The 19,147-nt window shown below is 52.6% G+C and overlaps 9 protein-coding genes; 5 read left to right on the top strand and 4 right to left on the bottom strand.

Annotated features, from left to right (window-relative positions):
- Positions 1–61: 61 nt before the first annotated feature.
- Positions 62–631, bottom strand: CHC_T00004329001 (hypothetical protein). The gene has a single exon (XM_005715712.1). The coding sequence runs from the start codon at positions 629–631 to the stop codon at positions 62–64; it is 570 nt and encodes a 189-aa protein (XP_005715769.1).
- Positions 632–1,132: 501 nt separating this feature from the next.
- Positions 1,133–3,205, top strand: CHC_T00004328001 (hypothetical protein). The gene has a single exon (XM_005715711.1). The coding sequence runs from the start codon at positions 1,133–1,135 to the stop codon at positions 3,203–3,205; it is 2,073 nt and encodes a 690-aa protein (XP_005715768.1).
- Positions 3,206–3,308: 103 nt separating this feature from the next.
- Positions 3,309–5,654, bottom strand: CHC_T00004327001 (hypothetical protein). Its single transcript, XM_005715710.1, has one exon. It carries the CDS (start codon positions 5,652–5,654, stop codon positions 3,309–3,311), a length of 2,346 nt encoding a protein of 781 aa, XP_005715767.1.
- A 2,138-nt stretch (positions 5,655–7,792) lies between these two features.
- CHC_T00009233001 (nucleoside-diphosphate kinase) lies at positions 7,793–8,549 on the top strand. Its single transcript, XM_005715709.1, has 2 exons — positions 7,793–8,136; positions 8,444–8,549. Exons 1-2 carry the CDS (start codon positions 7,793–7,795, stop codon positions 8,547–8,549), a joined length of 450 nt encoding a protein of 149 aa, XP_005715766.1.
- A 40-nt stretch (positions 8,550–8,589) lies between these two features.
- On the bottom strand, positions 8,590–10,236 carry CHC_T00004326001 (hypothetical protein). Its single transcript, XM_005715708.1, has one exon. The coding sequence runs from the start codon at positions 10,234–10,236 to the stop codon at positions 8,590–8,592; it is 1,647 nt and encodes a 548-aa protein (XP_005715765.1).
- A 1,550-nt stretch (positions 10,237–11,786) lies between these two features.
- CHC_T00004325001 (hypothetical protein) lies at positions 11,787–15,364 on the top strand. XM_005715707.1 is given in 2 exon segments: positions 11,787–13,952; positions 13,953–15,364. The coding sequence occupies 1 exon segment, from the start codon at positions 11,787–11,789 to the stop codon at positions 13,950–13,952; it is 2,166 nt and encodes a 721-aa protein (XP_005715764.1). The 3' UTR covers positions 13,953–15,364.
- A 65-nt stretch (positions 15,365–15,429) lies between these two features.
- CHC_T00004324001 (hypothetical protein) lies at positions 15,430–15,561 on the top strand. Its single transcript, XM_005715706.1, has one exon. It carries the CDS (start codon positions 15,430–15,432, stop codon positions 15,559–15,561), a length of 132 nt encoding a protein of 43 aa, XP_005715763.1.
- A 41-nt stretch (positions 15,562–15,602) lies between these two features.
- CHC_T00004323001 (hypothetical protein) lies at positions 15,603–16,847 on the bottom strand. Its single transcript, XM_005715705.1, has one exon. The coding sequence runs from the start codon at positions 16,845–16,847 to the stop codon at positions 15,603–15,605; it is 1,245 nt and encodes a 414-aa protein (XP_005715762.1).
- Positions 16,848–18,723: 1,876 nt separating this feature from the next.
- The window catches only part of CHC_T00004322001 (hypothetical protein), a 4,455-nt gene continuing 4,031 nt past the window's right edge, over positions 18,724–19,147 (top strand). Inside the window, exon 1 of the mRNA XM_005715704.1 lies at positions 18,724–19,078. Coding sequence (XP_005715761.1) covers positions 18,724–19,078 — 355 coding nt within the window. The remainder of the gene's footprint in view (positions 19,079–19,147) is intronic.

Below are 19,147 nucleotides of genomic sequence, written 5' to 3'. Positions count from 1 at the left end.
TCGGCATCCCCCACGCCAGGGCCTGCAGTTGCGTACAACGACAAGGCGGGAGCAGTCTGTATCAACGGCTCGTCCCTTGCTGCGCTCGCGACCAAATTGGTGAGCACTGCAGCGACGCGCCCCGACTCCTGCGCAGTAGAAAATCCCAGACAGGCACCTGGGGTTTCCAGAGGCAATGAAACGGCTCGCGTGAGCACCTCATATGCGGCGACAGCGTCGCGAGTACTGGGCGCACGGAGCAGGAAGGACATGAGCGCACGGTAGAGGGTGGCCGGCATGGTTTTCTGGAGCTGAAGGTCTGTCTGAGAAGCCTCGCGCATGCACCAGCGTAGCGCAAGCTCCGGGGCGATGTCAGCAAGCAAATCGGTCGCCATTGAGGCCAATGGCATGACTTTGGCCGATGGACGAGCCATGATGTCACCGGAGGCACGCGTGCGCAGTATTGTTTCTGCGCTTCAGCATGGAGTTGAGTGAGGAAATTTCGCGTGGTTGCGGTGTGCGGTGGCTGGGGAGGATGGGCGCGTGCTTCGGGCTTGGACGGTTTGTGAGCGAGGTGATGCCGGAACAAACTTTGCTTGTTGCCTTGTTGCCTTCGTCCATGCAGTTTGGCGCCAAACCGACGTGTTGGCATAGCCACTCTGCGTAATACTGTAGTTCAATCAGACAGGCCGAAAAGCGTTCACTGGAGGACATATCTCTCGTAGTACAGTGAGTAATAGTGCGCAGAACTGAAAAAGCAGAAGTGCCATATTGCGGTATTCGTTGCAACGGCACCGCACGTGTACACGATTGGATAATCCGGATGGGAAGCTCCTACTGGACGAAACAGATCCGGGATCCTACCAGACCCGACGACGACGTGGCTCAGGTCACTGTGAAGGCGGTGGCGTAGAACTGCCCCCACTACGCCTTGCGCACCTGCAAACCAAGTTAATTGAGCAGCTTCTTGTTCTGTAAATGTCAGGCGGACGTCGTCGCATTGCATTTGTTCGGTTTAACCCCTTTCGTTCTATCCCCCCTTCTTCGCTGATATTTGCCGTATTGCTCGGTGTCTCCTCTGGCATTTACATTTTCGACGACATAGTACGCCAGTCCGCAATCCGCGTATCGAAAGAAAAGAGCGTCTCCAGCAATGAGCCGTGAGAAGAAGAAGGGAACTTCTGGAAACGCTAAGGCATTCATAACCCGTGCAAAGGCACTAAAGAAGCTTCAACTCTCTCTTTCCGAGTTCCGCCGTCTTTGCATCCTCAAGGGGATTTACCCGCGCGACCCCCGCAAGAAATTGGAAGGCTCCGACAAGACCTACTATCTGCGAAAGGACATCGATTTCTTGCGACATGAGCGTCTCATTTCTACTGTTCGACAGGAGAACGCACACAAGAAGAAGGAGGTCAAGGCTCGCGCGAAGAGGAGAATTGATGTCCTGAAGCGTCTCGCTCTCAGTAAGCCGAAGGCCCGTCTCGACCATCTCGTGGTCGAGAGGTACCCGAATTTTACCGATGCTATTCGCGAGCTGGATGACCCGGTCTGCGTCGTCGCTCTGTTCGCAAATTTGCCTGCTGACCACAAAGTTGGTATTAAGCCGGAGCGTGTCACCAACTGTCAACGCCTGCTCAAAGAATTTCACAATTTCGTCGCCGAGACGAATGCATTGAAGCGTTGTTTCGTGTCCATCAAGGGGTACTATTTTCAGGCGAGGGTTGCTGGCGAGCTTGTCACATGGGTCACTCCACACCGCTTCAGTCAGGTCTTGCCTGCGGATGTCGACTATTCTGTTATGCTCACCTTTTTGGAGCTGTATGAATGTATTCTCAGCTTTGTTAACTTCCGCTTGTATACCAGTCAAAATCTTGCCTACCCTCCGAAAATCAGTCGCGTCGCAAACGCGAAAGGCTTGGAACTGGCAGCAATTGAAGTGGAACGGAAGTCAAGTCGCGCGAATGGAAATGCGCCCATGGGACTGCAACTGGACGAAGAGGTACCAGATCAAGAGCGCGTTTCAGCCCAGGCCGTTAAGAAGGCACAGCAGATGGTTATGGACGCCGGAAGCGAGGACGAGGAGGACGAAGAGAACGAGGAGGAAAAGGACGGAAACAAGCAAAGCACTGGGAGCAAGGAGGCGAATGGTGTACAAGGCGAATTGTCTGATGACGACAGAGATGTGAATGACGTTTCTTCGGCACGAGGGGTATTTGATGAGACCTTATTCGTACTTGGACGAGAAGTCCCATACACAGAACTAGAATTTGTTCTGAAAGCATCTGGTGCAGCTCGAGTAACTCGAGAAGACGACCTCGTTGAGGGTCCGAACCGATTAGAGGGATACACCCATTGGATTATCGACCGACCGAAAATTGTTGGTCGGAGAGACATGTCCCTGGAATACGTTCAGCCCCAGTACATATTCGATTCTATCAATGCGGGAGTAGCACTCCCAACTTCCCTATATTCACCAGGCAACAATCTTCCACCTCACCTCAGCCCATTCGTTACAGAAGAGGACGATGGAGGATACCGACCCTGGTTTAAGGACGTTCTGGACCGCATTAAGGCAGGAGACACCTCTGTCGTCGCAGAAGCAGCTGCCGTTGTCTATGCGGAGGGCAATGCGAAGACGAAGGGAGGAATGGACAAAGGCGGGGAGGCTGATTTGGCAATGTCGGGAGAACAGCGCCGGGCGAAAAGGAAGCTTAGTAGAGGTTCTCAAGGAGATGAAGCGAGTAGTATGCAAGATCCCGCAGAATCCCACAAGCGGAATCTGGATGAGAACGAAAACAAATTTGGTAAGAACGTTGAGAAGGAAGCGTCTGGCATCGAACGAGTGGGGTCCGGGGGTGTGACAACAAAACAGAGTGATGGGTCAAATAATTCGAAACCGGAAAACGAGGGCACAAGCGTCGACAGCATGTCAGAAGAAGAAAAATCTGAGGAGGAATCAGAAGAGGAGGAATCGGAGGAAGAGGAGGAGGAAGAGGAGGAGGAAGCGATGTCAAAGGAGAAAGAGTCAGAGATAGCTAAAGAAGGGAAGGAAATGGCCGCACTGATGATGAGCAGGAAGAGGATGAAACAGTACAAAAGGCACAAACGCGAAGAGCAAGCCAAGCAGGTGGTCAGAGATCGTCTCACCGCCAAACGGAAGCAAATAGAAAGCGAGCGAACTCCAGTGGCTGAGAAGACAAGAAAACGCCGCAAGTCGAAAGCGTGAATAAAACGGATGTAGCGCTTTGCACCTTGTTTCTGTTTTGATGTTATTGCCTGTTATGACGAGTGTTTAGTTAGAAGTGTCACTATTTGTATTGCGACAATGGTTATTCTCTCCGTTTTCTGTTTTCAGATAATCTCCCAAGTTCTGTTCGCAAGGAGGCAAGAAGTTCCTTGGAAACTGTAACGAGGAGCGACCGTGATTCGGCACTGAGCCTTTGCTTCTTTGCCCTGTACAAGCAGTCCTCGAGTTTCTCTTTCGTGAGCGCAATGAAAGCTGCACAGGATGCTTCAAGAACGAAACTCTTGGAAGCAGTCTCAAGCACTGCGAGCAGCGAATTTTTCATTTGCGAAGCCATTTGGGAAACGTCTAGTTCCGAAATTACAGACTGGAACTTTCGCTGCGCTTCGCCCGAAGGTTTTGTGGACTCCATCTTGAGACTGGAAAAAAGGCTCCCGAAAACTTCTCGCTCCGCCCACTTCGCCATTACGTGCCTCCAAACTCTTGCAGAGAGGTGAGCGAACGGGATTAAATATTCAGGGATCTCTGCTCTGTCCAGCGTCGTAGCGATGTAACCGTAGCATTGAAGTTTCACGGTGCCTGACACCCGCTCAATGCAGCTGTGTGTTGATATTTCAGTGCTTCTCATTGCAGCGGCAACCAAGCGCTCGCAGAGAGACCTCGCCGGATCAATTTCCGCAGTTTTGACGGGTGGTCCTTTGAATAGATCATACTCGGAAGCAGTCAAGATGTCACATAAATCCATACTTTCCTGAACATGGAAGAAAAACTCGGCTCTGGCATGATCGGAGTTCATGTCCATCGAGTTGGACAGAGCAGAAATATATGATGAAACTTGCTCTGCTGCCAAGGACTTACATCTGTTGGACATATTTTGAGCAATATCTAAGTAGTTGGACATACATGCCGTTACATGTTCTGTACATGTAAAGGCATTTTCGCTTCTGTCGAGCCTGGAACTTCCGGAAAAAGAAGCACTTTTTGAGACTCTTGAGAGTGGCTGCGAATCTTGGTCATCACGCCTTACTTTCTCATTCTCTGTCAACTGCAAACTCGTGCTGTATTTCCGCTGGATGGCTGTGTCATTTTCGAAATCAATGTCGCCATCAGTTGCAGACGCTTCCATCGTCTTCACCAAGATATCCGCATTTCGGATCCAGTCGCCATCCTTTACCCCTCTGACAATCAGCTGAAGATAGCGCGATACGGTAAGGTATATGCAGGCTCGCATGGCGTCGTTTCTCTCCTCTGTCAAGAAGACATCGATGATTGCATCCGTGCTTATCAGCCTTCGCAAAAGGCCTGGAAGGGATATAATCTCTTCTTCCGATGCTGCCCCCAAAACGTCTGCGAAGAGTTGGCACGCTTGAATACCCTCTACAACAGCTGCGTAGAATAAGTGGTTGCTAAAGATTTTCGTCTCGCGAACAATTGTCCCACCGTCAACAAGCCTGCCTTGCATCCTTTCCATGCCAGCATGTAATATTCTCATTGTTAGCGCCGAGGAAAGAGAAATGAAATGCTCGAGAAGTTCTACAAACTTGCCCTTTCCGAAGATAGCGAGGCTTTGTACTCCTTTCAAAAATTCTTGTCTCTCTGTAGACATGGAATCTCTAAAACGACATTTTCGAATCATTTCGAAAGAGCCCTTTGCTATGAGGTTTCGCTCTCGGTCATAGATCTGATCAATATGTTCCTTCAACATAGGCATTAAGATTGTTGATGCTTCTTGCTGTCTCTGCGACAACAACCCTTGCACTCTTCCAACTGCCTCCATATCAGCAAGGGGTGATAACCGGCGCAGAGCAGCTACTTTTGTAGCAATTACTCTTGTGGCGGCTTGAAAATCTTCCCCATCAAATTCTGCCAGGTTGAGGGAAGCATCACATGTGCCAATACCATCCACCAGTGATTGCTCCGATTCTTTGAAGGAAAGTGTTTCAATCAGTTCTGTCAGAAGATGGCTTAAGCGGGAGGTGTTTGACCGTTGAACCTCTAATAGAGTGACACCGTCATGTATATCCTTAACCAAGGAGGCATACGGGGCAAGGATGAGCTTGCACTTTCCCAACCATGGTTGTGCATGTTTCATCGCACTCACGAGAGAATCGTAAGACCACTGGTCTCCGTTCGTCTCTTCGAGGGATTCCTCGTTTTCTGCTGCTTTCGTGCTCTTTAAATCCCTATGCCAGGTCGACATGGACTGTTCCTCCACGCTTACAACGTCTGCAATGTTTTTGTTTTCCAACTGGCCTATCCTGGCCTCTGCCCAACAACTCAAATCGCTTAATGAATAGCAATTGTTCTCTGCCCGGAAGACTTTAAGTACAGATGTCAGATGGTTTTGTTCTTGTGATGACAATTTGAATAATTTCTTCTCTTGCAGTAGGTTTCGCTCAACAACTACTTTAGCAGTACTAGCCTCTCCCATTTTCAGTCTTTGTTGAAAGAGTCTCGCTTTTGGGTCGCTCTCTTGATTAGAATCAAAGGTTCCATTAATCTTCATCTCAAAGGATTTATTGGCCCCCATTCGTTTCGCAGCGGCTAAAAATGCTCTCTCGTCAATATTCATTTCTCTCAGCTTGGGGTCATGAGCCCGTTGAACCGGAGCAATTGTGTCTGCCCTTTTCGGAAGGAAGCGGTCAGAGTCAGGGTCAGAAGTATCTTTGCGGTCCACATTTAGCTTGCTGGCCTTTGGTTCCGACAGCGTACGCTTCACTTTTTGCGATGCCATTTCGTGCATTCTTCTACCGCGGGCACCCGCGAGGGATTCTGATGAAGCGTCCCGAACGCGGTCTCCAGGAGTACTAAAAGGAGTTTCATCAATGTCTTCGAACAAGGCGTCGGTTTGGCTTCGCCCTTGAACTGAGTTAGAGTTTCTCGCTGTGGTGGACGTGGAAGCCGACCTAGTTTCATTTGGCGAGGCCGTGGGGTTCACCAACGAATCTGAGTGATTGGCATTAGCTCGCATGAGATCCTCGGATTGTTGTTCCCTCTCAGCTGCAAGCTCATCTAGGGAACTGGTTAACCGGTTTTGTTTTGCTTCTGCTCGCACTCGGTCAGATGATGAGTCATCTGCGCCGGCCTTGTCGCTATGGACCAGACTTTCAGCCATTGTCTGCAAGTCTAGAAGCAATAAATTAATGACAGGGGGCGCTCTCTTGAGGTGAGAGACGCACGTTTGAAGCAAAGACCATAGGAAGGTGGCCCTTTCGTGTGGAGTATTGCAGCGCCAAGCGGTGACGCGATTGGAGATGGCAAAGTACAAAGTGAACTGGCGGCTTTCCTTAACCGGTCTCCCCAGGCCGTCAATTTTTCGCAGGTCAGCGAGTGGCCATGTTCGATGCACGGCCGCTCTTGCGCCGGGTCCGTGGTCGACAAGCTGGTGCAGACGTATGATATCGCCGGCCTTGCCATGCGAGGCGACGGCGAGATGGTATGTGGGCCGCGTGTCGCCCGCCGCGGGGGTGCGCGAGCGTCGGAGACGAGACTCGCGAGAAAAGAGGCGGCGCATGCCGGTGACATCCGAGGTGGTGAGGTCGCCGGATAGATCCGGCAGGCGAGGTAGGGCGGCGCGGGGAAGGGCGGCGGAGGTTGTGGTGGACGCTGCGGTGACGTGGGTGGTCGAGTCCAGGCGAGCTTGGACGGAAAACATGATGGAGGCGCCGCGTAAAGCGGCGTCCAGCCGCTTTTGAGAGGGAGTGAGGGAAGCCTGCGCAATTAGCGCTTGGGCGACGGAGGCGCGCTCGCTGGAGCGACGGCGGGAGAGCATGATGGGGACGCAGAGAAGGGACGGCAAGGGCGGTAGCTTAAGATGGGAGACGGTTAGAAAGGAGGACGAGTAGGGTTGGCTGACGGCGTCACGACCGGTGAGGAATGAAGCGAAAGATGGATGCGTCTTCTTGGAATGCTTCTCCCTATGCAAGCGGGTTCTTGTGGGAGCGCGGTAACCGATAGTGCGGATTGCGGATGAGGAGGGGGGGCGGTCATTGCTGGGAAAGAGGAAAGCATGCCCCGGTTTTTTTCAACGGCATTGATAAAAGCGGCCCATGCACTATGCGATTGGATATCATGCAGTGCGTACAGTACCGGTACCGTACGTACAGTATGGTATCAGGGCCGCCTGTCCGTGCGGGCTCAGCTCAAAATCAGTGTCGCAGTGGCATACTGCACTGTACCAAGGGTACTGTATCATCATCATGGAATGCCCTGCCCACCTCTCCAGATCTTGTTCTCCATGACAATGGACAAATTGTCATGCGACGACTACCCTGGTATCCAATCGAAACCCACCGAGATCAACAAAATATTGCTTTGTGATCACAACCCTTGTTTCGTTACGTCTTCGCCTGTCCCTCGCCTACCACCTTCGATCCCAACTCGCGTCTCTCCAATCCCATCAATCGTTGCCACCCTCTCGACCCAGCAATGGCCTTCGTTCCCGTCTCTGTCGTCCTTCCATCGCCCAATCGTGCCCGCGTGGCAACCTGCTCCACTCGTCATTCCACATTTGTGCGTCGCCATGTCACACCGCGTGCTGCTCCAGCCTTCGTCCCATGCCGCGTGAGCATGTCTCAAGACGAGCGCACGTTTATTGCTCTGAAGCCGGATGGAATGAATCGCGGCCTGCTTGGCAACATTATTTCCCGTTTTGAGGCCAAGGGCTACAAATTGGTTGGCATCAAGACTCTCGTTCCTAGCCGGCAGCTTGCTGAGACCCACTATGCGTCTCTGTCGTCGAAGCCATTTTTCGCCGGCCTCGTCGACTTCATTACGTCAGGACCTGTCTGTGCTATGGTGTGGGAGGGCGCAGGCGTTGTAACTACAGCCAGAAAAATGATCGGGGAAACAAACCCGCTCTCGAGTAACCCAGGCACTATTCGCGGTGATTTTGGCGTCGATGTTGGGCGCAAGTACGCTTCCAATATCCACTTTTCAATACCCACTGCCCCTGATCAAGATCAAGACTACTTTAATTGCACGCTGCTAATCGGCTTCGTCTTTTTCTTTTCTGCTTTGTTCTTTGTTTTCTTCTGCTCTTCTCTCCGTCTCTGGCATCCTCATCCCGGTCCTGCATGAATAGTGTGATCCAGTAAGTTCTATCTTCTCTACCCAATCCGCTAGCAATTCTGTTTCGTATCTCCAAGACCAGCCCTAACTAACTTCCCGACGATCACGGTGTCAATATCGACTATTGCCACATACGTATACCTACTGCAGTGGTTCTGATGCCGTCGACACAGCGACCCGCGAAATTGGGATCTGGTTCGAACCGTCCGAACTTTGCACCTGGTCTCCAACGGCTTCGGTATGGATATATGAATAAAAGCCTATGGGGTTTTCAACAGTCTACCGCTCCGTACAAGCTATGATCTATGGCGCTGTTCTTCTAATCCGTCCACGGGGGCCGTGATATTGAATCGTCGAAAAGATCGTAACCCTTGCTTCTTGGAGAGTATGGCCTCTGTCTGCTGTCTCGTTTCTTCACTCGCGCGAACAGCCGCAGCAGGCTGCCCCTCTCTCAACCTTCGCGCGGTTTTGTGGATTCGCCCTTGATAGATGCCTTGTCGCCGGAACCATCGGACTAGGACGACGAGTCCCACGGTCATGACAAGGAGCATGAGGGCGACCCATCCGTAAAAGTAATATTGGCTCGTCGGTAGCTGTGACATACCAACTGGCAAAGGTATGTTCATTCCAAATAGCGCTGTGACCATGGTAGCAAATGATAGAAGGGTCACAATCACAGTGATAATTAAGTCAACCAATAGCAGCCGGTTTTGCATGGTGTCAAGATGAATCTCAACCAAATTCTCCGTGTCATCAATGGCAGTATTAAGAAGGCCGGCTTTAGAAGTGAGATCATCGACATTTTGCAGATACGTCTCTAGCAACATCTCCGCTTCATCATGATCAATGGGGTTCCGTGTGGCATCTGGGTTGCGTCTTTTTTCCGTGAGGTACATGTCTGCCATGTCTTCATCCTCGTCGAGGACGGACTGCAGAACGGCCTGCACCTTTCTGGCACGTGAATAGTAGTGGTTGAGCCGCTGTTCTAGGTGTCGCAATTTTTCCAACTTTTCGCTATCAATTCGATTCGGAAGGTCGAAAAGGGTGTTCCTCAAGCCTGGTTCGATCATAGAGAACTCCTTTTCGAGGACTGTGCAGGTGTATATGAGGATACCCTCCAAGGCGCGAAACTCAAAAGGGAGAAAAATATCCTCGACTTCGTTTAGAAGCCTCTTCTTGATGTATCGGATGGGCATGCGGACCTTTTCGTTGTCTGGGTCAAAGACAAACATTCTGTCATGGAGTACAATGGCACGGACGCTCTCCAAACTAACGACCATTGCATCTTCACGGACCCAGATAGCAGGCTTTGCCGTAAAAGCCGGGTCGATTTGCCGCATATCTCTAACGCTGAGGCGGTTTCCATTGCAACGATCAGTGTGTGAGTGTGCTGTATGCATGGCGGTGTACATGGAGGGACGTGGTCTGGGAGCACCTCTTCCGCGCGTATGCCTGGGTTGCCAAGGTTCTTGAGCGTGGCGATAATTGAGATCGTGGACTCGGAAGGATGGTTTGCGCTTTGGGATTCGCTGCTTAGGGTTGGAGACAGGGAGTGAGCTTTTGCGAATTTCAGCGAGGATGTCTTGGCGGGTGTTAACACGGGTGGTGCAATTTCCGTCCATGTCAAATTGGAGGAACTTTAGACATTGGTTGCGACGGGCAAAAGGAAGTAGGGTGTGACCGTCGGTGGTAAGGGTATGGGAGGCGGTTGTCTGGGAGGGTGAGACAGTGAAGGAGTCGAGAATGGATTGGGGCTTCATCTCAGCTCGAACATAGTCGCCAAAATTGGGGCAAGCGATAGGGGAGGTAGGACGGGAAGATGGGGCGTCAGAGGAAGTGTGAGATGGACGGTGCGGCGGGCGGAAGCGGAGGCGGGAGAGGTTAGAAAAGAAGGAAGTGCGCACCGGGGCGTTAAGGGAGGAATAAGAGCTCGAGCGACGCATGGCGGGGACGCGGGGATTGCGGAGATGAGTTACATTGCCGAAGGACGTCTAGGAGACAGGGGGTAGTTGAAAGAGGGGGAGGGTCGCGCTAGCTGTGACGGGCGAAGCGGTGGTGGGGTCAATGAAGGCAGCGTGGGGGACAGGGTCGAGCGGAGGGTGGGCGAGGGACGGGGTTGTCCTTAGTTGTCAACAAGCTCTTTATCATACGCGATATGCACCGTGATTTAAATACAATTCTCAATAAAGTCAATTACAGTAGGCGGCAGAAGAGGCATTGAATTTGTTGAGAAACTCAAAATAATGCAACCCATCACAATACCCCACATGTCCCGTCCACATGTCCCGTCAATTAACTCAAAAACCGTAACTCGACGTCGAGAGTGTCCCCACTGTACGGTGTGGTACGGAGCAAAGGATTACTTGAAACATTTTCCGAGTTAACCTTTACTTGTAAATGTTTATTCGACGACATACAGTAAAAGTCTAGTCACAACTCTGGGCGAGTAAACCTCTACTTGCAACCCTTAACTCGACATCGAGTGAAATTCGCTTGACACCGAGTTAATGGTTCACTCCAGCATTTTGGCGAGTTAACCTTTACTATGTCCAACACTGACGTACTGTAAACTACACTTTTTAATTTAATGTTTCCTTACTTACACCAGAGGTGTGTGCCGCTGGTTTAACTTAATATGTTCGTTATCATATACTGTACCATGCATCTTTATTTACAACAGCGCTGAGACCCGCGAGGGATGGCTCTGGTTGGTAGATGTATGAGAGAGCGGCCGGCGTCCAGGGGGAAAGGGAACTGAGATGGATACAGGTACAGTATAGCACAGGGGGGAGAGGGGAGGGGGCACGAGGACGAATGAAATAAATGACACGTGGACGGGTGCATATATTGGAGAAGGAGCGGAAAACGAAGCGTGTATTTACTGTCGCGGACAAGAAATTCTGAAACGCGAGTGGGGTGCTGGAGATGGGGAAATGGGAGTTTTAAATGGGAGAGAAATTTAATAAGAATATAGTTGTATGGTAAATAATAATATTGGACGTGACGGAGGCACGGGGAGGAAACTTCAAGACGCAATAGGATGGGGCGGTTGGGACGGGCCCGATGGGCGGTGGACTAGCGGTGGACCGGTTGGTGGAAGGGCGTGAGACGTGGAAGAAATGGAGGGACGGTTCATCCACAAGAGCGGGCAGCGGCCTTAGTTGCTACAGTAGTGCCAGCAGGTTGCCAGCAACCACTCAGCTTCCACTGTCGGCAGCGGGTGCTTACACTGACGGACGCACACGTCACATGCGGATGGGCACGCCTCCCAGCACGGTTGTAACGGCAGCGGCGTGAGGCGAAGATTAGGATTAAGAATTGCGGATTTGGGGGAAAGTTTTGCGGAAAGTTGTGCGAGTGCAAGCGCGGATTCATTGGTCAAACTAGCCGTTGTGCGTCCTGGCCATGCCTTGGATGAATTTTCTGTGTGCAGCGGTGGCGAAAATTTGCGCCATTCTGCACCGAGTGACGAAAATGCACGCATCGTGCGCTCATGCGCCCGGTCTGCTGCGCGTCACGTCCAATCATTGCGCGCTCACCTATTTTTTTTTTCCCTTTTTCTTCCCTTTTTCTTCGGCGCTACACGCTGCCCCGGCGGCAAAAGCCCGCCGCGGCCCGCTTCCGCCCGCGGTCCGCACATGCCTCGCAAGCGCCCGCCCCTGGCAACATCGGGGTCCGCCCATTCCCAGCACCCTCCCTGTCGCTTTTCTTCGCATGCACCCAAGTCAAGCCACGCACTGCACACGGTGCCCCGCACCCCACTGCCCCCCCCCTCCCCCCCTCCTCCTCCCCACCACCGCACTCAACACGCACTCCTATTCCACAAACCCTGCCCTCCATCAACTTGCTCATCACGTTCCCACCCGTCTTGTTTCTCACCCTCCCCGCCGTCACCTCCTCCCCTTCACCTTCCCCACCTTGCATCCCTAACTTCTTGCCTACTCCCCAACTCCGCTCCCCTTCCCTCCCTCGTCCCCCCCGCCCCCCGGTCCACTTCACCACCTTTCCGCCAAGTAACATCGAAGCAACTCAAGCACCCCCATTTTGTTGTCGCTCTTCCGCGCAAGGCGAAAGCATGACGCCGTCGCGCGACATGTCCGCCTCCGCCTCCACCATCCCGGAGGGGCGCTCTCTCTACCTGCCGCCCATCTCCACTTCCGCCAACATAAAGGATGGTTCCCCCTCCGACTCTGCCCAGCCCGTCGTCTTCGCGGTCAAACTCACAGAAGAAATGGTCTCCACGCTCGTCGCCGGCGCCGCCACCGATGACGCCTCCATCCACCTTGCTGAAAGCCATGCCGTCCTCAACATGCCCAACCACGATCCCTTCAAGTTTACGCTCCGCCCCATTGGTGAGGGCGACGATTCCCGCCGCGCCGTCTGTTATTCTAGAAACGCCACAGACCTACGCGCCGTCGGCCCCATCGTTGCAGACCTAGACCTTGAGCGTGCGAATTCCGTGGACGCCAGCTCCGTTGCAAAGATACGTGCTGCAGATGAGCGAGACAAGAGCAAGAAACGCGGAATGAAACTGGCTGATGATATTGCTCCAACCGCAAGGAAGAGACGCAAGACCGTCGAAAAGCGTCCCCGTCCCGCCCCAAAGATGCCCAAGAGCAGCCCAATTGTCTCGCCCGGTCGTGGCCACAGTGCAAACAACACCCCCCCGAGAGCCCGCCCAAATGGAAGGCCTAGAGCAACACCCACCGCCTCTGCTGCAGTTCCACCTTCATCGGCACCGCGACGCATTTCTCCGCAGACTAACTCCCAGATGTCCGGTCTCTTTGGCAATGGCAATCTCCCGGAAATGACCGAGAGGGTTCGACCCGGTGCATCAACCACCCGACGCTCTGTCACTCCACCAAAATTTCGCTCCTCCCCGTACGGTTCTCGAAGAACATCTCCGCTCCCTACCAGCGCCCATTCGCCTTCCAGCCCCAAAACGGGAAATCTCAGAGCGAAAAGCGAGGATATTGACGAGCTGCGAGTCAATGTCATGCACATCTTGGCGTCCCATCCGCGAGCGTTTCACTCTCTTTCCAGCCGCGTTATTGAAAGCGATGCACCTCCAGAGGTGAAGGAGGACCTGAAGAGTGTTTTGCAAGAAGTCGCTACATGCAAAGACGGTATTTACACGCTCAGGGGGCATTGCTGGGCGAAAATCTCCGAAGACTACCAGGAATATACGCACGCCGAGCGAACGCAAATGAGAATCGCGCGATCCGAATGGGACAGTGTAAACGGTACGAATGATGTGAGGTCCATCACAGACGGCGTAATGACGGACGCCCAGCTCGATTCCGAAATCAGATCGTTCCAAAAGGCAAAGACAGATGATAATGTTGGGAAGATTTCCAGTGAGAGAGAAGAGAAGGAGTTTCGCAAGACCTTTGAGAAGTGGTATCCTTTATACGCAGAAGTTATTAACCGTCTAGAGAAAATGTCCAAGATGTTTAAATCCTTGGATTCGCGCTTCAAGGAGCGTCGCTCGGCTGAAGAACGCGATAGCATCGTGAAGAGAATTACGACAGCGTACGAGAAACATAAGAAGCGGCGAGAGGAATTGATCACGGTTTTACCATTACTGCACGGAAACCTGCGTTCTATCCGTAGCGCCCTGGACAAGTGGGCCAAGGACGCGATGATGGATATGGACTAAGTGTCCAATTGGTTTTTACGTCGCGTTTGTTTTGTTCTTTTTTGATTGTGTCGTTAGCAAATACTTGATTCCCTTCATTGGACGACACAGAAATTTGTAGAGAGTGTCGAGACCTAACCTGTAACACCCAACACTTGCTTTTGTAAAAGTTGCAATCATGCATGCAGAGATGGTTGCGGCTTGAAGTCCAGCTTTCGCAACAAACAGGGCAACTTTTTTTTTTTCCGTATAAATCGACCAGCCGCTCAGAGGCTGTTCAAACCGGGTGGAGTGGACCGGGTGGAGTGGATTCGAAGACATGTTCACGGCGAATTCAATGGTTTCTCCCTCTGCGCACTTCAGGTTAGGATTGTGGAAATTACCAGACGAAGAAGAGGCATTTTAAAGGAAGGCCCCATCAGTGTTATATGATTGGTTGAAGCAGCAATGCTTACAAAGCGATCTCGAGTGTTTTTATCTGACAGTAAATTACAGAACACGCACAGTATGATTGCGCAGTTATGCCAACTGTGCTAGGGGTGTTGACAACGTCTTGCGAACTTGGCGCCGTCTGCTCACATGGCGTCGCGGGTAAAGAGCAGCAACGTGATCCACCTGTGAGAAAAGGGTGCTCCTTCCTAGAAACACTGACAGCAAACGGTGGTTGTGCACGACAAATCGCGCCGTGCGGCTGTCGAGCTACAGTTGTGCACAACATCCATCAGTTTTGTGTGACGGAACCGAAATCTTACCGGAGCTCAAACGTTGCGATTTTGTTTTCTAGCGGACCCCGTACATGGAAGAACGGGAAGAAGCGGGCCGGTCCGCTGGTGAGGTGCCGTCGCTGACCGAATCTACTCTTCCGAAGGAACGCGTGCCGATAAGCTGTACAAAGGCGTTCGACAGCTTGTATTTTTGCTACTCCCCTTTTCATCAAGGTCGTGAGTACTACATAACGGGACAACTGGATGATTGCCGCGGTCGGTTAAAGCGCTTTCGAATGTGCGTGATGTCGCGCTTCAGGCCGCAGGCGGTTTCTGAGACTATTTATGCGGAGGAAGAAACGAAGGAAAGCTCTGGAAAGAGCAACGCACCGCCGGTGTGGGAATCAAGTGAAGAATACCTCGCAAACGTGGAGAAGGCCGAGCAGGAGGAAAGGAGGGAAACCAAGATACAAAGAGAAGGAGAAGCTAAAGAAGGGGCCCAATGGTGGCTGTGAACGACAGCGCCACGCGTGAATGCTGTTCAAAAGCAAAAAAACTCTCCTTGACCTTGGCTCGGGCCTTTTACCTCTATCATGCACGGTTTATCACATACAGTTTTCGTTTCATTCTTGACGCGGCACAAGCTCCTTGTCAAAGTTCCTCCCTCTGGCCACATGTCACCGCAGGGAAGCACAGATATGTATATATTAAAGTTGCATTTACTTTGTCGAGCCGCTCGCAAACGTTTTTGTACGCAACGAGCTCTGGAAAAGTACCCGTCCAGGATATATCCTATGCATCATGCTGTCAGGCCCAGTACTACTCTTGCTGCTAGTAGTACCTCCGTACACAGGAACCAATCGGGGACGATATTCAAAATGGGCATAAAACGCCCTGATCTGGAGCGGCAATGCAACCCGGGTTGAACAAAATCAGACCCCTTACATGCGAGAACGGCGGTCCGTATCTACTTCTCGTCGTAAACGTAGTCCCGAAGCACTGCGTTGCGGTTGGGGTGTCGCAATTTTCTCAAGGCCTTGGCCTCGATTTGGCGAATTCTTTCGCGAGTCACGGCGAATAGGCACCCAATCTCCTCCAACGTCTTCATTTTGCCATCATCAAAACCGTATCTCATCCTGACTACATCACGTTCCCTCGGACTGAGGGTGTTCAAAACATTCTCCAGATCCTCACGAAGAAGTGATTTCATGGTGGATTCCTCTGGGGTGTCCCCTTCCCAGACGATGAAAGACCCGAGCGTAGCGTTCGACTCCTTGCCATCTCTGCCAATTGGGGTTTCCAGGCTAATTGTAGCTCTGGCAGACGTCGAAAGAAATCGGAGCTTTTCAATAGATATTTGCAAGCGCTCGGCGATTTCCGTTTCCGTAGGCGAACGGTTCATCTCGGTGCTCAATAGTTTGGTGGCTTTCTTGATCGCGGCGATGGTATCGTTGACATGAACGGGTAACCGAATCGGTCTGGAGTGATCAGCAATGGCTCTGGTGATAGCCTGTCGAATCCACCAGGTAGCGTAGGTAGAAAACTTGAAGCCTTTGTTGCCATCGAACTTCTCCGCGCCACGAATGAGTCCAATGCTACCCTCCTGAATGAGGTCTTGGAAACTGAGTCCGCGATTGAGATACTTCTTCGCAATTGACACGACAAGCCTCAAATTAGCGGCAACCATGTGCTCCTTTGCACGAAGGCCGCGTCGCAAGGTCTCACGGAAGACTTCGATATTCATGTCGGCGGCCGCAGCCCATTCCGGAATGGCGGGCTCGAAGCCGTTGGCATCCTTCAGGGTAGCAGAAATTCTCTCGAGCTCAAGAAGCTTCGCGATCTCCCTCGCCAAATTAATCTCACTCTCAGCATCCAGAAGCTTAACTTCGCCGATCTCGTGAAGGTAGCGCCGAATAGAATCGTCGGTGGCCGGGCCGTTACGACGGGTGGTGGATCGCTTTCTCTTATCTTTCGCTGCTTTGACGGCGTTCGTCGCGTCGGTAGAGTCGGTATTATATTCTGTGACATACGGCTCGGGCGGGGCGAGAATCTGTTTCGGAGCTCGCGGCTGGCGCTTTTGCCGGCGTGTGGTCGTCGAGGGGCGACCACGTGACGGGCGGGTCGTACGACGGGTGGCAAGGTCGTGGTAGTAGTACTCACGATGGCTGTCACGGACGAGATGGTCAACGGCAGCAACAGCGGAGCGGGCCATGGCGGCGGCCTTTGTGCGGCGGTTGGGCTTCCTTGGGATGTAGTGTGGGGGGTCCGTGGGAAAAGCGGCTGGAGGTTCGGGGGTGAAGGCGGAGGGATCAGTCGGGAAGGCGGGCGAGTCCGGGGAGGGGGTGTCGGGGGTGAAGGCGGAGGGATCAGTTGGAAAGGTGGACGGGTCCGGGGAGGCGGTGAAAACGTCCGGGGTTGATGGAGGCGTGGATGGAGGGGCAACGATGTGGGAGGGTTTAGGGGGTGCGACAGTGAGCGGGCGAGTTGGTGGGGCGCGGATCATAGTCGGAACCTTGTGCGAGGTCGCCGGATGGTTTGCGCGGGCGGCGCGCAATGGCAGGCCGGGGGCGGGGACGAAGGCCAATGCTGACCTAGACGGAGGGGAAGGATGCATTGCAGCGGGAGGTGGCGGGCTGCAGAAGGGAGGTTAGATGTGGAAGAAGAAGAGAGAAGAGAGGTCTGTCGTCGGGGGGCGGTGTCTAGATAGAGATGATGTCCTCCGGCGTACAACGTGGGGGAAGTCACAGAGTTGGTAGCGAAGGGCGGGGCGGGGCGAGGGGTGAGCTCGATTCGGGCGGATCGAGGGCGGCAGGCTCGCTCACAGGCGCGAGAGGGCAGGCGGCGGTTTGAGGGCCTGAGATTGTGATTTTCTCAAGTTTTTTGCCGCAGCGGACGAAGAGTTGCTGCGCGGCGCGCCATGAATGGCCAGCGCACAGAACGGGTTTTATTGGGGGACGCCATTGGACGAGGCGGGGGCGGTACCAGACGATATCTGGCGGTGGATTAAAGTATGATGACTGCGCCTCGCAAACACCAAAGTGGAGCTCAAATACAGGTGCTCAAGATTTGTAGGCCGCCAACCCTAAACCAAATACAGTCAGTCCAGGCTGTACGATGCTGAGCTCACATGCGTTCCTAATTGGCTCAGATCGCTTCCTTGGGTGTACCGCCGTCGGTACATTTTCATCAGTCTCCATTTCGGAATTTGTGATCTCGCTGGTGTACTGCCGAAGGCAGTTACCATTACAGTAGGCGTTGGCACAGATTTACAGTACAGCAGTACTGTAGAGCGTTTTGTTGATTGCTTTCGTCCTCCTTTTTCTTAGCGAACATGCTCTCCGGCGACTCGTTCGATCAAGATTGATGGGTAAAGTTGAACGGGGGTCGGGTAGCTTTGAGGAGTTTCCTCGTCCTTTTTACTTTTCCTGCGTAGCCTGCCTGAAACCCTGGATTACCATGCGCTCTAGTGACATCGTTGGGATGGGAAGTTCCCATTAACTAAAGGAACAGCACGTTCCAAGACGCCGAAGGCTCGTAAAGGATTTTGCTGTCCAACTAACATGCAGGCAAGCTCTGCAGAAGCTATTAAGACACTCGACAAAGTGCCGCCGGTATCCCGCTGTACCCTCCAGCATGTGTCAAGCATATACTGTACTGTGGGCACGGGTACACGGAGACACGGGGGAAGCATGAGGAATTTAGAGGGGAATAAAGCACGAGTAAACTGTGCCTCTTCTCACGAAAGCAGTGCCTTAACCAATATGCCGGCGCTTATTACCAAGTGCCATAACACAATTGGATATAAAAGCACTATCCTTGCCATGTTGGGCTGCCAACTCGCCTAAGGTTCTGTTAAGCCCATCTGGTACTGTAGTCTGGTGTGTTGTCGACATCAGCTGTGGAGACGTGGGCCCGGGCACGTGTGCACCGCACTTTTGTGCATGCTGTTGAAAACTTGAGAAAGGTATGCAGTGTGTTGTTATTTTAACCCAATTCTTGATTTTTGAAGCGCCCGGCCCAAAACCGAGAGTGGAGGGGGTGGTCCGATTCTGTGGCGCATTCGGGCCCCGCCAACAAGGCAATGGCAGATGAAACACAATTTGGTACGGGTGGCGACGGGTGGCGAAAAAGCGCCCTTTTTTCACCGGCCCACACATCTTGCACCCTCTTGCAATGGGACGCGTGCCGCGTTGTCAGATGCCTTCACCGCTATTTTTTGCGCTTTTCTTCGTTTTGAACCGCCCGCATCAGGCATCAGACCCCCTGTCCCGCCCCTCTGCCCGTGCCTTGTTTTCCAAGCCTCGCTGAGGCCCGCACCCCTTTCCTTCACACCCGCGCTATTATTTATTCTTTTCCTCCTGCCCACACCGCTCAACGCCCCGACCCAATCCCCCCTCAACCAAAATAAACGCCCTTCCCTACCTCCTCCTCCCCGGCGTCACAGTAACTGGCTTAAGATTGAGTTTGTTTCTTTTGGCAAACCCAACATTACCCCACTCGCGATCAGCACAA

This window comes from Chondrus crispus, genomic scaffold (assembly GCF_000350225.1).
Source record: "Chondrus crispus Stackhouse genomic scaffold, scaffold_226, whole genome shotgun sequence".
In the NCBI taxonomy this organism is placed as follows: Eukaryota; Rhodophyta; class Florideophyceae; order Gigartinales; family Gigartinaceae; genus Chondrus; species Chondrus crispus.
Note: the sequence above shows the minus strand (reverse complement) of the source record. Positions and strands in the feature narration are given on the sequence as shown.

What these genes read in the sequence shown, in the direction of transcription:
- CHC_T00004329001 (XM_005715712.1), bottom strand. Translation starts at nt 631, where the DNA reads ATGCCAACACGTCGGTTTGGCGCCAAACTGCATGGACGAAGGCAACAA.
- CHC_T00004325001 (XM_005715707.1), top strand. Translation starts at nt 11,787, where the DNA reads ATGCGCCCGGTCTGCTGCGCGTCACGTCCAATCATTGCGCGCTCACCT.
- CHC_T00004328001 (XM_005715711.1), top strand. Translation starts at nt 1,133, where the DNA reads ATGAGCCGTGAGAAGAAGAAGGGAACTTCTGGAAACGCTAAGGCATTC.
- CHC_T00004326001 (XM_005715708.1), bottom strand. Translation starts at nt 10,236, where the DNA reads ATGCGTCGCTCGAGCTCTTATTCCTCCCTTAACGCCCCGGTGCGCACT.
- CHC_T00004327001 (XM_005715710.1), bottom strand. Translation starts at nt 5,654, where the DNA reads ATGGGAGAGGCTAGTACTGCTAAAGTAGTTGTTGAGCGAAACCTACTG.
- CHC_T00004324001 (XM_005715706.1), top strand. Translation starts at nt 15,430, where the DNA reads ATGCATCATGCTGTCAGGCCCAGTACTACTCTTGCTGCTAGTAGTACC.
- CHC_T00009233001 (XM_005715709.1), top strand. Translation starts at nt 7,793, where the DNA reads ATGTCTCAAGACGAGCGCACGTTTATTGCTCTGAAGCCGGATGGAATG. An exon ending in GGCGTCGATGTTGGGCGCAA is followed by an intron (nt 8,137 to 8,443) that starts GTACGCTTCCAA and finishes TACCTACTGCAG; the next exon opens with TGGTTCTGATGCCGTCGACA.
- CHC_T00004323001 (XM_005715705.1), bottom strand. Translation starts at nt 16,847, where the DNA reads ATGGCCCGCTCCGCTGTTGCTGCCGTTGACCATCTCGTCCGTGACAGC.